At 39.6% G+C, this 13,841-nt stretch overlaps 1 protein-coding gene across 6 annotated transcripts in view; it reads right to left on the reverse strand.

Moving 5' to 3' along the window:
- Positions 1-224: 224 nt before the first annotated feature.
- Positions 225-13,841, reverse strand: part of LOC117211790 (neurexin-3-like) — a 295,832-nt gene continuing 282,215 nt past the window's right edge. For 5 of the 6 annotated variants that reach the window (XM_033456011.1, XM_033456008.1, XM_033456010.1 and 2 more), the window contains 2 exons: positions 6,996-7,155; positions 225-2,277 (listed from right to left, as the gene is read on the reverse strand). In XM_033456011.1, the coding sequence (XP_033311902.1) occupies positions 1,854-2,277; positions 6,996-7,155 (584 nt within the window). In that variant the 3' untranslated portion in view covers positions 225-1,853. The remainder of the gene's footprint in view (positions 2,278-6,995; positions 7,156-13,841) is intronic. The other variant, XM_033456009.1, reaches the window with a different exon arrangement.

Here is a 13,841-nt window from a genome sequence, read left to right on the forward strand (position 1 = left end):
AAACGAAAGGAAGCATCGCGGCGGCGCAAGCAAGAGGATACAAGACTGATCATTCTCTGCAAAGGAAACAACGATAGTCTTCCACGAGGAGTATAAAAAGACTATGCCGCGCAAGTATCGAGATAAAGCGGCACGAGGAAGGAACGCGCGCTGGCGATTTCGGACATCAAAGGGTTAAACACCGGTCAAGCTTGATTCGTTTTTTTGTCTTTTTCTTTTTTTTTTTTGGCAATACTGCGTTCACACCCTGTGTATACGTATAAGCATCGATCTGCGCATGGCTACGTGTCATTTACTATTTCGACAGTGTCCTCCGAGCGTTTCCGCGCGCGATCACTTACAGCTTACAGTGTCCGCGTCCCGCAAGAACGCGTTAAATTTACGGCTAATACACCGACGTTACTTCGAGTCGCTTCTTTATATTCAAACAAAACAACGCGGACTATCTCTCATCCCTTTCATACCGTTTCCATCATGCACACCGTGTAACACGTATCCGCACGCTCTCTTCCATTGTTGTGTTAATAAAATCTATAATTTAATAAACAATTTACACGCATAACATAATCGATAAATATCGTGTATGTATATATATATATATATTTTTTTTTTGCTTTCTTCTATACAACAATAAGTTCATTAATCGCTAGATAGGATCGTTCGTATTGATACTTTCGTTCTTGCGCGTTAATTCCAACACTTTCTCGTCGCTTTGCGCTCGCGCTTCATGGACTATTTGGAATTGGAATTTTGCTCTTCCTCTGCTGGTCTTTGCCGATCCTCGAAATACGCGGCGCGCGCAATTTACGTCTCCTCGAACGATCGTTTCTCCTCTCGAACGCTTCGCCTAAAGGAGGATCATCTGAATGCTATCGTTAATGCGCGACGAACCTGTCCATGTACAACGAATATACAACTAACAACGTGTCTAGCAACGAGGAAGAAGTTTGATTTTACGAATATTCGTCTCTCCCTTTCAATTTCTTTTCCTTTTTCGGGCAAGTGGCGCGCTCGTATTTCGAGGACTCGACGCTTCGAGTCGCGTCGCCTGTGCTCGACGTCGACAAAGTGCTGCAACTAAAGCCGAGCGTCGCTCTGACGAAGAGTAACAACGCCATGCTCCGCGTCCGTCGCCGCTCGGACACGTTTTCGATCGGCACAACCACTCCATACATCCTTCCGCAACGCACCTTCCGTGCCTCTATCCCTTTCCCTTCTTCTCTCTTTCGCGTCTGCGTTTCTTCTTCATCCGCCTGTTGCTCTTCCTCTGCCTTTCCGCTCGACGCGATCGGTCTCGTGCCGTCGTTACGCCGATCACCGCCGCGAGCTTCGAACCGCTCGTTGTCTTCCATCCTGGACGCGCGCAGCCTCCGCCGACAGGATCGTCGCGCACAGCGTCGACCAGGCTCGACCTCCATCGATATAACATTGGATATGCTTATAACGCTGATTCATCTAAAGTTGACCGGCGCCTGAGACACGGAGGAGATGGGATCTTGCCAGCGCGATGACGCACGGTCATCGGACGCTGGCTGTCTGGTCGTGTGCCGGCGGAGCAACGATCGCATCACGACGTCTGCGAAGATCGCTCGAGACGACTCGTCTCGGGCGCAGTCTCCTCTCTCGTTCGCCGCGTTTATCCGCGAGGAACACAGCCCGTTCTATCGTTCGTGGAGAAACGCGTCGAAAAACTAATAGCTAAATAGTTCGCCTAGCACCAACGAAGGACCTAAGAAGAGGCTGTCACACGTTCCTCGTCAAGTTCTTGGACTCGCGTGTTCACCTGGCCACGAGGTTTTCAAGAGCACGTGCGCCACTCACGCGGACGCGTGAATCTCGAAGACTGGCCGTCTCTACACGTACCACTCTTTGATGTCTATCAGTTCCCGTTTCTTGTTCGCTTTGCTGCCATTTGCGCCGTTCTTCATGGGCCCGTTGAACGGCTGGCCGGAGCCAGCAGCGCCGAGCAGCGCAGCGTTCGGGTCCTGACAGAAGGTCTTCGTCTCGTCCACTTTGTAGCTGGTCTCTGGACGATTCTTGAACTTGAGGATGATGAGGATGATGAGCACGATGGCGATCAATGCGGCGGCTATGATGCCGATTATCAGCGCCGCGTTCTCTGCCGCCTCGGACGTTATCCTCTTGTTGTTGTTGTTGTTCTTCGGCGGCGTCGGCATCGGCGGGTAGATGGGCGGCGGAGGCGGTGGAGGTGGGTCCGTCATCTCCGTGGTCGTTGTTTGGGTCGTCACGGTGCTCGATCTCTGCGTCACAACGCTACTGCAACGTTCGAAACGAGTGATTATGAGTATCTGTCGCCTGAATGCTCGGAATATCCCATCATCTTTAACGTTTACGTGATATCGTTTCAAATATGATATCGAGTATGATAATGGAACGTAATGAAAAATTCAGAATGAACGACTTGACCAGTTGCGATCTGTTTGGAAAGCGTGTAGCTAAAACGTAAATGCGGCTAGTAAATGCGTGCAAGCGATGACGAGTATACTCGTGCAATACAGAGTGTGTGTACAATTAAGTTGTAACGAAACGATCGTTTTATTTCTTAATTTTATCACTCAAACTTATCGCAGTTTACTATGTTGCAATTTGTAACTACTTTTACGCGCGACGAGTATACTCGTCAGAAACAGCCAACTGGTCAACGAATGGTCATTCCTTTGTTGCTGAAATTGCTTGCGTTTTTCATATCGGAACCAGAGTTACGTTTCAAGTTTATGCAACAAATAAACGTTAATTATTCGTTTATGTATAACAAAATTGAAGATTTTTAATTTATAGATAATATCTATAATATAACAGTTGTAAATGTAAAACCAGTCGAAAATGTACATATTCTCTCAGTTGTTATAATGGTACAAACTCTGATTAGAAGCGTGCAAGCGATGACGAGTATACTCGTGCAACACAGAGTGTGTGTGTACGATTAAGTTGTAACGAAACGACCGTTTTATTTCTTAATTTTATCACTCAAACTTATCGCAGTTTACTATGTTGCAATTTGTAACTACTTTTACGCGCGACGAGTATACTCGTCAGAAACATACTGGTCAACGAATGATCATTCCTTTGTTGCTGAAATTGCTTGCGTTTTTCATATCGGAACCAGAGTTGCGTTTCAAGTTTATGCAACAAATAAACGTGAATTATTTGTTTATGTATAACAAAATTGAAGATTTTTAATTTATAGATAATATCTATAATATAACAGCTGTAAATGTAAAACCAGTCGAAAATGTACATATTCTCTCAGTTGTTATATTGGTACAAACTCTGATTAGAAGCGTGCAAGCGATGACGAGTATACTCGTGGAGCACAGAGTGTGTGTGTACGATTAAGTTGTAACGAAACGATCGTTTTATTTCTTAATTTTATCACTCAAACTTATCGCAGTTTACTATGTTGCAATTTGTAACTACTTTTACGCGCGACGAGTATACTCGTCAGAAACAGCCAACTGGTCAACGAATGATCATTCCTTTGTTGCTAAAATTGCTTGCGTTTTTCATATCGGAACCAGAGTTGCGTTTCAAGTTTATGCAACAACTAAACGTTAATTATTCGCTTATGTATAACAAAATTGAAGATTTTTAATTTATAGATAATATCTATAATATAACAGTTGTAAATGTAAAACCAGTCGAAAATGTACATATTCTCTCAGTTGTTATATTGGTACAAACTCTGATTAGAAGCGTGCAAGCGATGACGAGTATACTCGTGCAACACAGAGTGTGTGTGTACGATTAAGTTGTAACGAAACGACCGTTTTATTTCTTAATTTTATCACTCAAACTTATCGCAGTTTACTATGTTGCAATTTGTAACTACTTTTACGCGCGACGAGTATACTCGTCAGAAACAGCCAACTGGTCAACGAATGATCATTCCTTTGTTGCTGAAATTGCTTGCGTTTTTCATATCGGAACCAGAGTTACGTTTCAAGTTTATGCAACAAATAAACGTTAATTATTCGTTTATGTATAACAAAATTGAAGATTTTTAATTTATAGATAATATCTATAATATAACAGTTGTAAATGTAAAACCAGTCGAAAATGCTGTATACATTCTCTCAGTTGCTATATTGGTACAAACTCTGATTAGAAGCGTGCAAGCTCGAACAATACCATTTATTGAGAATAAGTTTCCATCATTTTTTGTCTATCGCGCTTTCACGATACAAGTTGCTCTATCCGATAGGGGAGAAAATATTTCGGATAATAAAGTTACCCGGTTACGAGTTCGCCTAACTGACAGTGAACAAAAACTGGTTCGGACAAACCAACTTTTACCGAATTTTTATCTATTCTCGAATTTATCAATTTCACGGAAAATTTATATTTTTCGATGGTTTAATATTTTGAAAAATTCCCAAAATTCAGTGACCGCTGTCTTACGTTTCTATCGATTCTATCAATTTTGAAAATAACCGGTATTTGTATTTCTCCGTCGAGAGGGAAGTCGTTAAGCGAAGAAAATACAGGAAAATCGAGATATTTCCAGTCGTCCTCGTTGAGGACGTTCTCGCGGCAAGCGCGTGGAAAATTTGATAAAGCGGAAGATTATGCGACGTTACTATAATATTTAAGCTACGTAATAACCGTGTGGCCATTAATTTACGTTAACGCGCTGTTCAAAAACGAACTATCATTCGAAGTATCAGCTACGAGAACTTATTTCTGCGAATGTATTTGAGAATTTATAGTAATCAGCAAATGATTGCTAATCTTTCGTCCAATTTTAAGATCGCAATGGAGGAAATTGCGAACACTATTGCTACTATCAATTTCGTCTCGAACAATTCGACCAGCGGCTAAATCTACCGCCAGTTTTAAATGTCCGATCGGATGAATCAGTGGAAACTCTTAATTAATCAAATTGACGAATCAAATTTCACATGAAACTCCGTAACTCTGGGATTTTGTGCAATAATTAAAAACGCTTTTACAAACTTAAAGACAAGTTATGAAAAATTGCGCGTGCTGCGGTAGGAAATACAAAATACATTAAAAGTTGCAAACATTTTTAAACAAATTGCAAATATTTTTAACGCTTGAACCATCGACCAACGCTTTCGCGAGATATTCCATAGCTCTATGACAATTAATGTCCGAATAATTATAATTATGTAGATATTCTGCATGATTACTTCATAAACACGTTATTATCGTTTCCCTAAAATCAATTCCTTTGATATGGAACAACGTATTATTATTAGATCGTTAAGCCACGTTATATACGTCGTTTAACAGCGGGTTAAAAAAAAAAAAAGCTCCCTCGCGCGAGAACAGTTCGCAAGTCTTTCCATTTCCTTCGAAAAAATAAAACGCAATCTCTGGACGAAACTTCTGTCAAATAAATCCGACGTGAAAAACGTACATAATACAATATCTAATTTTCCCAGTTCAATAAATCTGTCATTTCGTTCCTATCGTTTTCGCAGCGAAAGTAACTAAAGAAATATCGTAAAATAAATTTACGGCGTTACAAAAATCATATAGTTAAATAAAACGTACAAATTGAAAGAATTTGTCGATATGTTTCTCGCTATATAGGCAGCTGTTATAATTATAAAAAAGTACGCTGAGAATCTGAGAAGCGATCTAATCGCCAGTGAAATACCAGTGAAGCACGAGAAATTTGGAATTCCTTTGCTCACTTCTATTATTTTCGAAATTTTTTTACAATTAATATAATAGTTTCTTAATAATTTAATTAATTTATTAATTAGGAGGTTGTATGTGTTTGCCTAATTGTTTTAATTAATTTACAAAATAATTGATTTTATTGAAAATATATATTTTTTAATAATATATTAAACTTTTAATTATTATGTTATTTTTTTGGAATTGCTTTGCTCATTCTATTATTTTCGAAATTTTTTTACAATTAATATAATAGTTTCTTAATAATTTAATTAATTTATTAATTAGGAGGTTGTATGTGTTTGCCTAATTGTTTTAATTAATTTACAAAATAATTGATTTTATTGAAAATATATATTTTTTAATAATATATTAAACTTTTAATTATTATGTTATTTTTTTGGAATTGCTTTGCTCACTTCTATTATTTTCGAAATTTTTTTACAATTAATATAATAGTTTCTTAATAATTTAATTAATTTATTAATTAGGAGGTTGTATGTGTTTGCCTAATTGTTTTAATTAATTTACAAAATAATTGATTTTATTGAAAAAATATATTTTTTAATAATATATTAAACTTTTAATTATTATATTATTTTTTTGGAATTGCTTTGCTCACTTCTATTATTTTCGAAATGAAAACATTACATAGACGACGATAATAATTTCCCTTGCCCCGACAGATTTTTAACAAAAGACTTTCCGAGAATTGTTTCTCAAATTTTGCCGGAGCAACGTGTGGCAACGATCGGAAACCTGTGACTCGCAGCACGCTTCTAAAGCAACCGAAGTGCCTTCTTCATTAGCACGAAAAGAAACCAGAAAGCCGGAATCACTTCGCGAGTTCCATCGTCGATTCGAAATTAACGCTACAGACATCCACGTAGTTACAGTTTCTCTCGCTTCGAGCAACTTCCAACGAAAGAGCTCCCCTAGGTATCGAAACCAAAATCCCAGATCGATCTCTGCAAACTCGTGGAGGACGCTACCTCCCGTACGAAACTCCGTAGCGATTCCAAAGTTCTGGCCGAGCAACGAAAGTACACCGTGTGCATCCAGCTGGCGCAGAACAAAAAAAGCAGAAGAAAGAAGCAAAAGGAAAGAAAAGCGAAAGCGAAAGTCAGAAGAAAAATGGAATACGTTTCGATGGCGATGGAAACGGTTGAAAATTGGCGCGGAGCAACGACGCCGGAACCGACGTGTCGCCGGAAACGCAGCAGACAGACGTGCACGCACAACGAACCCCGGACGAGTTAGCGGAATTCGTGTGGCGGCGAGGTTCCAACGTCGCCGCGGCTGTCCTCGCGAGCAACTGGCAAACTCACCTGACGTGGCTGGTTTCGAGGTCTGTGGTTGACACATTGTACTGGACGGAGTCGGTGACGATGTCCCGGGTCGATGTCGACGGCGAGCCTGGAGACGTTTGCGTGCTGATGTGGCTGGTCGTGTACTCGCGGCCCGTCGTGTACGCCACCGAGCTCGAGTCTGCTTTCGGATATGGAAACGAGAAACACAGACAGAGATAGAGAGGGAAGCGTCAGCCGGCTGCTGCAATTACGTGTATCCGATTGGCTCGAACAGGGGGATGGGGTAGTAACGTGCTACCGACAATATTTACGCGTGCGTAGGCCGGCGATATTCACGCGTGCGTGGCCAGCAGCCACGTTGCGAGCACCCAACCGCGCTCTGGGACTCGTGTTTCCTGGCTTCCAGGGACAACCGTTCGATCATTCACGCACGCATACCGACGCGTTTCCATACAACTCCGCTCTACGACCGGTTAATTGCTTTCCTTTTTCGCCCTGCCCTTTCGTAACGTCGTGCCGAACGCGCCACTATAGACACGTTTACGTAAAACGGGTTGAGAGATTCCGGGAAATTTCAGACACCGGGTGCCTCGTGCTTGTAGCTCGGCCTGGCGATGTGTCTTAATTACAAGCCTCACCGTTATGTTTCGTAATTGGCGAAGAATATGGCTCGGTTTTGCGAAGAATCGACGATCGTTAGGTCCTCATCTTCGGCTTCTATTTTTACGACGAATTGATTGGAAGCTGGCTATAGTTCTCCTGTTCTTTTCAGTCACTTCCAAGCTGACGATTTATATTATACTCTTTGCCACGTTTGTCTTCGCTCCATTTAACTCTGCTCTTCGCTTCCCTCCGACATCCTTTTCTTAGGTGTCTTATTTTATTCGTGTAACGAGTGGCATTGCAAAATGCTATATTTGCAAGCTACTCGTATCGTGATAATATCTAGCGAAATGCAATATTCATTTGGGATAGAAACCCGGTCAGAACAATAGGATTAAAATATTCAGCCAGAATTTCGTAACGGTGATACGACTCGGTTTAAGAGCTGGAAATACACGAGAAATTTCCAGCGTTTTAGAATGTTTCGGCCGATGGAGAAATGCCAGATACGACGTTTTAAGCAAACAGATTTTATGTATCGCAGCAATTTATTTGCAGCAACGTATTTGGTTCTGGTGAAATTGGTCTGGCTATAGTCTGCGAGACACTTTCGTCCGCTAATCCTCAACAAACATCACGCGTCTGATAGTTCGCCTGAATTTAAACGCCTAAATTTAAAGGGATCGTCGGATGATGGAAAGCACGTAGCAAAGTTAAAGGAAGAAAAGTTGGCCGGTTGACGTTCGTCCGAGGTTGAAGTAGGTTTGATAGTGGTTAATGATGAAGTGGCTGGATTAAGCTGAGTCGAGCAACTAGCAACTTGCGTTAATTTTGTATAACACTAGAGGTAACTCGCCTTGCTTTGCCGACAGTGGAAAGTTCAGCAGAGTTCACGAGGTACGAAGTTCACGAGAATACTTGCAGAATCCATGAAAGCGAAGAGAACGAAGAGGCGCGAGTAATTTGTTGTTTCGCTTCTTTTTAAATACTCTAAATATCTAACATTGTCATTTTTCGTGTTTTCGATATTCCGTTTAAGATACTCGTTTTACTGGAAATATCTATTTTTCTAAAAGAACTGCACTGACTCTACTTAGACTCTCTTAGAAAGCTTCGCTTTTGTTTCGAAGCAGAATTCGTTTTATCGCTGGAGGAATACGAAACGATTAGAATCGGAATGTCAGTCGACGACGTGGTCGTGGGGTCGATGATCGTTAAAGAAACAGCCTTGACTAATTGTAAGTCGGTGCACACACGAAACATAACATGCGAGGCAGAAAGCTCGCTTTACAACGTTCGCCATCGATTCGCCGTTGAACTAGTTACAATATGTCTACCGGGTAGGTTCGTTAACCGACGACTAGGATTCGTCGATCGAAGCGTCTGCTGTCCTAAAAAATTACACCTCGCTGAGAATAGTTGTGGAAAAAAGGTAATTTCGTCGTCAAACTCGCAACCGTCTGTTAGATGTTAATTGGTTTTATCAATGAAGCAATCTAATTTAGAGTCTTGTAAATACCTATGATAATTGAAGATTAAATAGAAGACTATCATATTCGAAAACTATCAGGTTTGTCTGTACATAATATGACAGGATTTCAATAAAGATAGAATTTTCAATTTCTTCCAACGATGTAACGATACGAAGATTAAATTAATAATCATCGATCGAGAACCTTTATTCGACCAGATTACCTTAGGCTACTATCTTTTTATACGTATGGTATAATTACTGCAACAAGACTGTTCGAACTTTTTGAGAAAGTGTAACGATATGTACTTTATATGAAAGAAAAAACTATAAAACTATTGGTCGAAGGCTGTTATCCAACCAAATTACTTTACAATTACTTCAACAAGACTTCAAAATTCCTTAAAATATTGAACGATATCGATTTTAAATGAAACAATATGGTCTTTAGATGAGACAAGGAACCACAAAACCATCGGTCGAAAGCTATTACCCAACCAAATTACTTTACGCCACTATTTCTCAATAGATAGAATAATACAATTACTACAACAGGACTGTCCAAACTTTCTCGATAAATGAAACGATATCGGTTTCAGATGAAAGAAAAAACCATAAAACCATCGGTCGAAAGCTGTTGTCCAACCAAATTACTTTACAATTACTTCAACAAGACTGTTCAAACTTCCTTAAAACATCGGAAGATATCGACTTTAAATGAAACAATATCGTCTTTAGATGAAACAAGAAATCATAAAACCATTGGTCGAAAGCTACTATCCAACCAAATTACTTTACGCTACTATTTTTTCATATATGGTATGATACAATTACTCTTAGAAGACTTTCAAACTTTCTCAAAAAATCGAAAAGAACATTGATTTTAGACGAAACAATTTAGATAAAACAAGAAACCATGAAACCATCGGTCGAAAGCTACTATCCAACCAAATTACTTTACGCTACTATTTTCCCAGACAAAGTATAATACAATTACTCCTAGAAGACTTTCAAACTTCCTCAAAAAATTGTACGACATCGATTTTAGATGAAACAATATGGATTTTGGATGAAAGAATTTAGATAAAACAAGAAACCATGAAACTATCGGTCGAAAGCTACTCTCTTCAACCAAGTTACTTTACGCTACTATTTTTCCATGTAGAGTATAGTACAATTACTCCTAGAAGACTTTCAAACTTCCTCAAAAAATCGAAAAGAACATCGATTTTAGACGAAACAATTTAGATAAAACAAGAAACCATGAAACCATCGGTCGAAAGCTACTATCCAACCAAATTACTTTACGCTACTATTTTCCCATACAGGGTATAATACACTTACTCTTAGAAGACTTTCAAACTTCCTCAAAAAATTGTACGACATTGATTTTAGATGAAACAATATGGATTTTGGATGAACGAATTTAGATAAAACAAGAAACCATGAAATTATCGGTCGAAAGTTACTCTCTTCAACCAAGTTACTTTACGCTACTATTTTTCCATGTAGAGTATAGTACAATTACTCCTAGAAGACTTTCAAACTTCCTCAAAAAATCGAAAAGAACATCGATTTTAGATAAAACAAATTAAATAAAACAAGAAACCATGAAACCATCGGTCGAAAGCTACTATCCAACCAAATTACTTTACGCTACTATTTTCCCATACAGGGTATAATACAATTACTCCTAGAAGACTTTCAAACTTCCTCAAAAAATCGAAAAGAACATCGATTTTAGACGAAACAATTTAGATAAAACAAGAAACCATGAAACCATCGGTCGAAAGCTACTATCCAACCAAATTACTTTACGCTACTATTTTTTCATATATGGTATGATACAATTACTCTTAGAAGACTTTCAAATTTCCTCAAAAAATCGAAAAGAACATCGATTTTAGACGAAACAATTTAAATAAAACAAGAAACCATGAAACCATCGGTCGAAAGCTACTATCCAACCAAATTACTTTACGCTACTATTTTCCCATACAGTGTATAATACAATTACTCCTAGAAGACTTTCAAACTTCCTCAAAAAATCGAAAAGAACATCGATTTTAGACGAAACAATTTAGATAAAACAAGAAACCATGAAACCATCGGTCGAAAACTACTATCCAACCAAATTACTTTACGCTACTATTTTTTCATATATGGTATGATACAATTACTCTTAGAAGACTTTCAAATTCCCTCAAAAAATCGAAAAGAACATCGATTTTAGATGAAACAAATTAAATAAAACAAGAAACCATGAAACCATCGGTCGAAAGCTACTATCCAACCAAATTACTTTACGCTACTACTTTCTCATACAAAGTATAATACAATTACTCCTAGAAGACTTTCAAACTTCCTCAAAAAATCGAAAAGAACATCGATTTTAGACGAAACAATTTAAATAAAACAAGAAACCATGAAACCATCGGTCGAAAGCTACTATCCAACCAAATTACTTTACGCTACTATTTTCCCATACAGGGTATAATACACTTACTCTTAGAAGACTTTCAAACTTCCTCAAAAAATTGTACGACATCGATTTTAGATGAAACAATATGGATTTTGGATGAAAGAATTTAGATAAAACAAGAAACCATGAAACCATCGGTCGAAAGGTATTATCCAACCAAGTTACTTTACTATTTCTGCATACATGGTATGATACAATTACTGCAACAAGGCTGTCCAAACTTTCTCGCTAGATGAAACACGATGTCGTGTTCATCTGAAGCAGAAGCCCATAAAACCATCGATCGGCAGCTACCATTCGACCAAATTACACTACAATTTTTCCCTACGCGATACAATTACTTCAACGAGACTAGTCAAACTTGCTGAAGCTACGTTGCAGCGGAGCTTCGATCGCGTGATAAAGTAGCCGAATCAGGATTTCGTCGAAGGTGAATCGGGCGAATAAAAATGAACAATAAGACGATAAAATGGAATAGTAAAATGGAGAAACGAACTTCACGAAGATTGTTGCGAGCGTTTTGCTCGACGTTGGACGCGAAATTGCCTTAACCGTGATAAACGAGCGGCGAGCGAGCGATGAAGAGGAGCTTCCTATTCCGCGATGAAGAGCGGCGTACTGAAAAGAAGTCGCATCAACGATCTCGTCGAACGGGGGAGTGCTATTTTCGTGACGGTCAACTTAACCAGTGGCAGTGGGGATTGGCGGAGCTTTCGCCGCATCAAGTTGAGGGATATGCAGATGAAGAGGACGCCCACGGGCCAAGTATTTCCATAACGAGTTTCCATGCGTGCCTCGATCTTCTTCTCCCATTTTTCCATTTCTTTTCTTTCTTTTCTTTCTGTTTCGTTAGCTTCTTTTCCCACTTTTTCTCATTTATTCACGTTAATGGTTTCAAAGCTCGACGAACTCGATTTGCTTCGATTACGAACAGCGTAAAGGAAGGTAGACGATTCCACAGCGAATTCTACCTGGCTAGCAATAAATATTAATGCGGTGGTGCGTGCAGAGGAACGTCACCGGAGGCTGCTTGCGATTTTCATCGACCGTTCTTCATCGCGCGCGATCCTCGACGTTGTTCGGCGGGCAACTTTCGTTGTCGATATTTGTACACATAATAGTTGATTTTCGACGTTCGTCGAATCTATTGTTTCACCTTAATGAATTCTAGATGATACGAAGATACGAAGAATACAACGCTTGCTAAAATATCTTGTACAGAAAGGCGCGTCTTTAATCGTCTGATATTTTCATATCGTTCTACTAGAATCGACTAAAAGCAATTGTTTTCTATTCTTTCCTTTAGTTTTTAATTACGCGTACTCCACCTTGACCTGCATAAAGCAAGAGAGATCGTTTCTAACATGAAAAAAATCGCGGCTCTATTTCTGCAGACGAGAGAAGCTCGAAGAGATTATCAACAACAGCTTCGTAAATGATGCTCGAACCGTCTTTGAACTGGCGGAATTAGAAAGAGACGAGGAGTGGGAAGCAAAAGAAGAAAAGAAGCATCGTCGAACGATGCAGAGATGTAACGACAGTAATAGAAAAGGAGTACTTGGGTCGAGTGACAGAATCGTGCGCAGGAAATGTTTCTCCAACTAGATACGCATTAATGGAAACTTCTCTCGAGCATTCTCTAAACAAGAAGTCTCTTTCATCAACGATGCTCTGTAAAGCCATTGCGAACGGAATACGAAAACCGTGGCTCTTGAAAAAGACCATCAGACGAATTTCCGGCGCGTCGAGCCTCGGAAAACCACACGAGTCTTGGAAATACTCCGCCTGCATGAGCACGTAGCGCATACTAGCAAGTGAACGAGAGGAAACTATGCGCGGAGGATCAATACCTGGGATAGTATGGTTCGTTGTGAGTATAGGCAAATCAAGTGTTCCGAAAAGCAACAAACAATAGGGAAACTAAAAAAGAAGAGAGAAAAAGAAAACAGAGAAAAGAAAGAGAAAAATCGGGCGAAATTCCTGCAGAGGTGAAAGCTCGGGGCGAGTACATAGGAGGGAAGATTTTTGCGTAATAAGAGCCTTATCAGAAAGGTTTGATAAGAAGCATTAAAGAGTCGTAAGAACTGGTCGTATGAATTTCACATATGCTTCCTTGTTCGAGAAGGATGTCCAACGATTATGCAACGTTTGCAATGCGAAGATGACGATCGATCGTGTCACATCCGATAGGAAATAGCACCGTGGCAGAAGCTTGTAGCGAATGAACGACAAGTCTACGGAATTTGTCTGAAACGAAATAATCGAAGCTATTAAAAATATCTAATCAGCGTCTAAAGATCTTCGAACG

Source organism: Bombus bifarius, unplaced genomic scaffold (genome assembly GCF_011952205.1).
Source record: "Bombus bifarius isolate JDL3187 unplaced genomic scaffold, Bbif_JDL3187 scf7180000008244, whole genome shotgun sequence".
Lineage (NCBI taxonomy): Eukaryota > Metazoa > Arthropoda > Insecta > Hymenoptera > Apidae > Bombus > Bombus bifarius.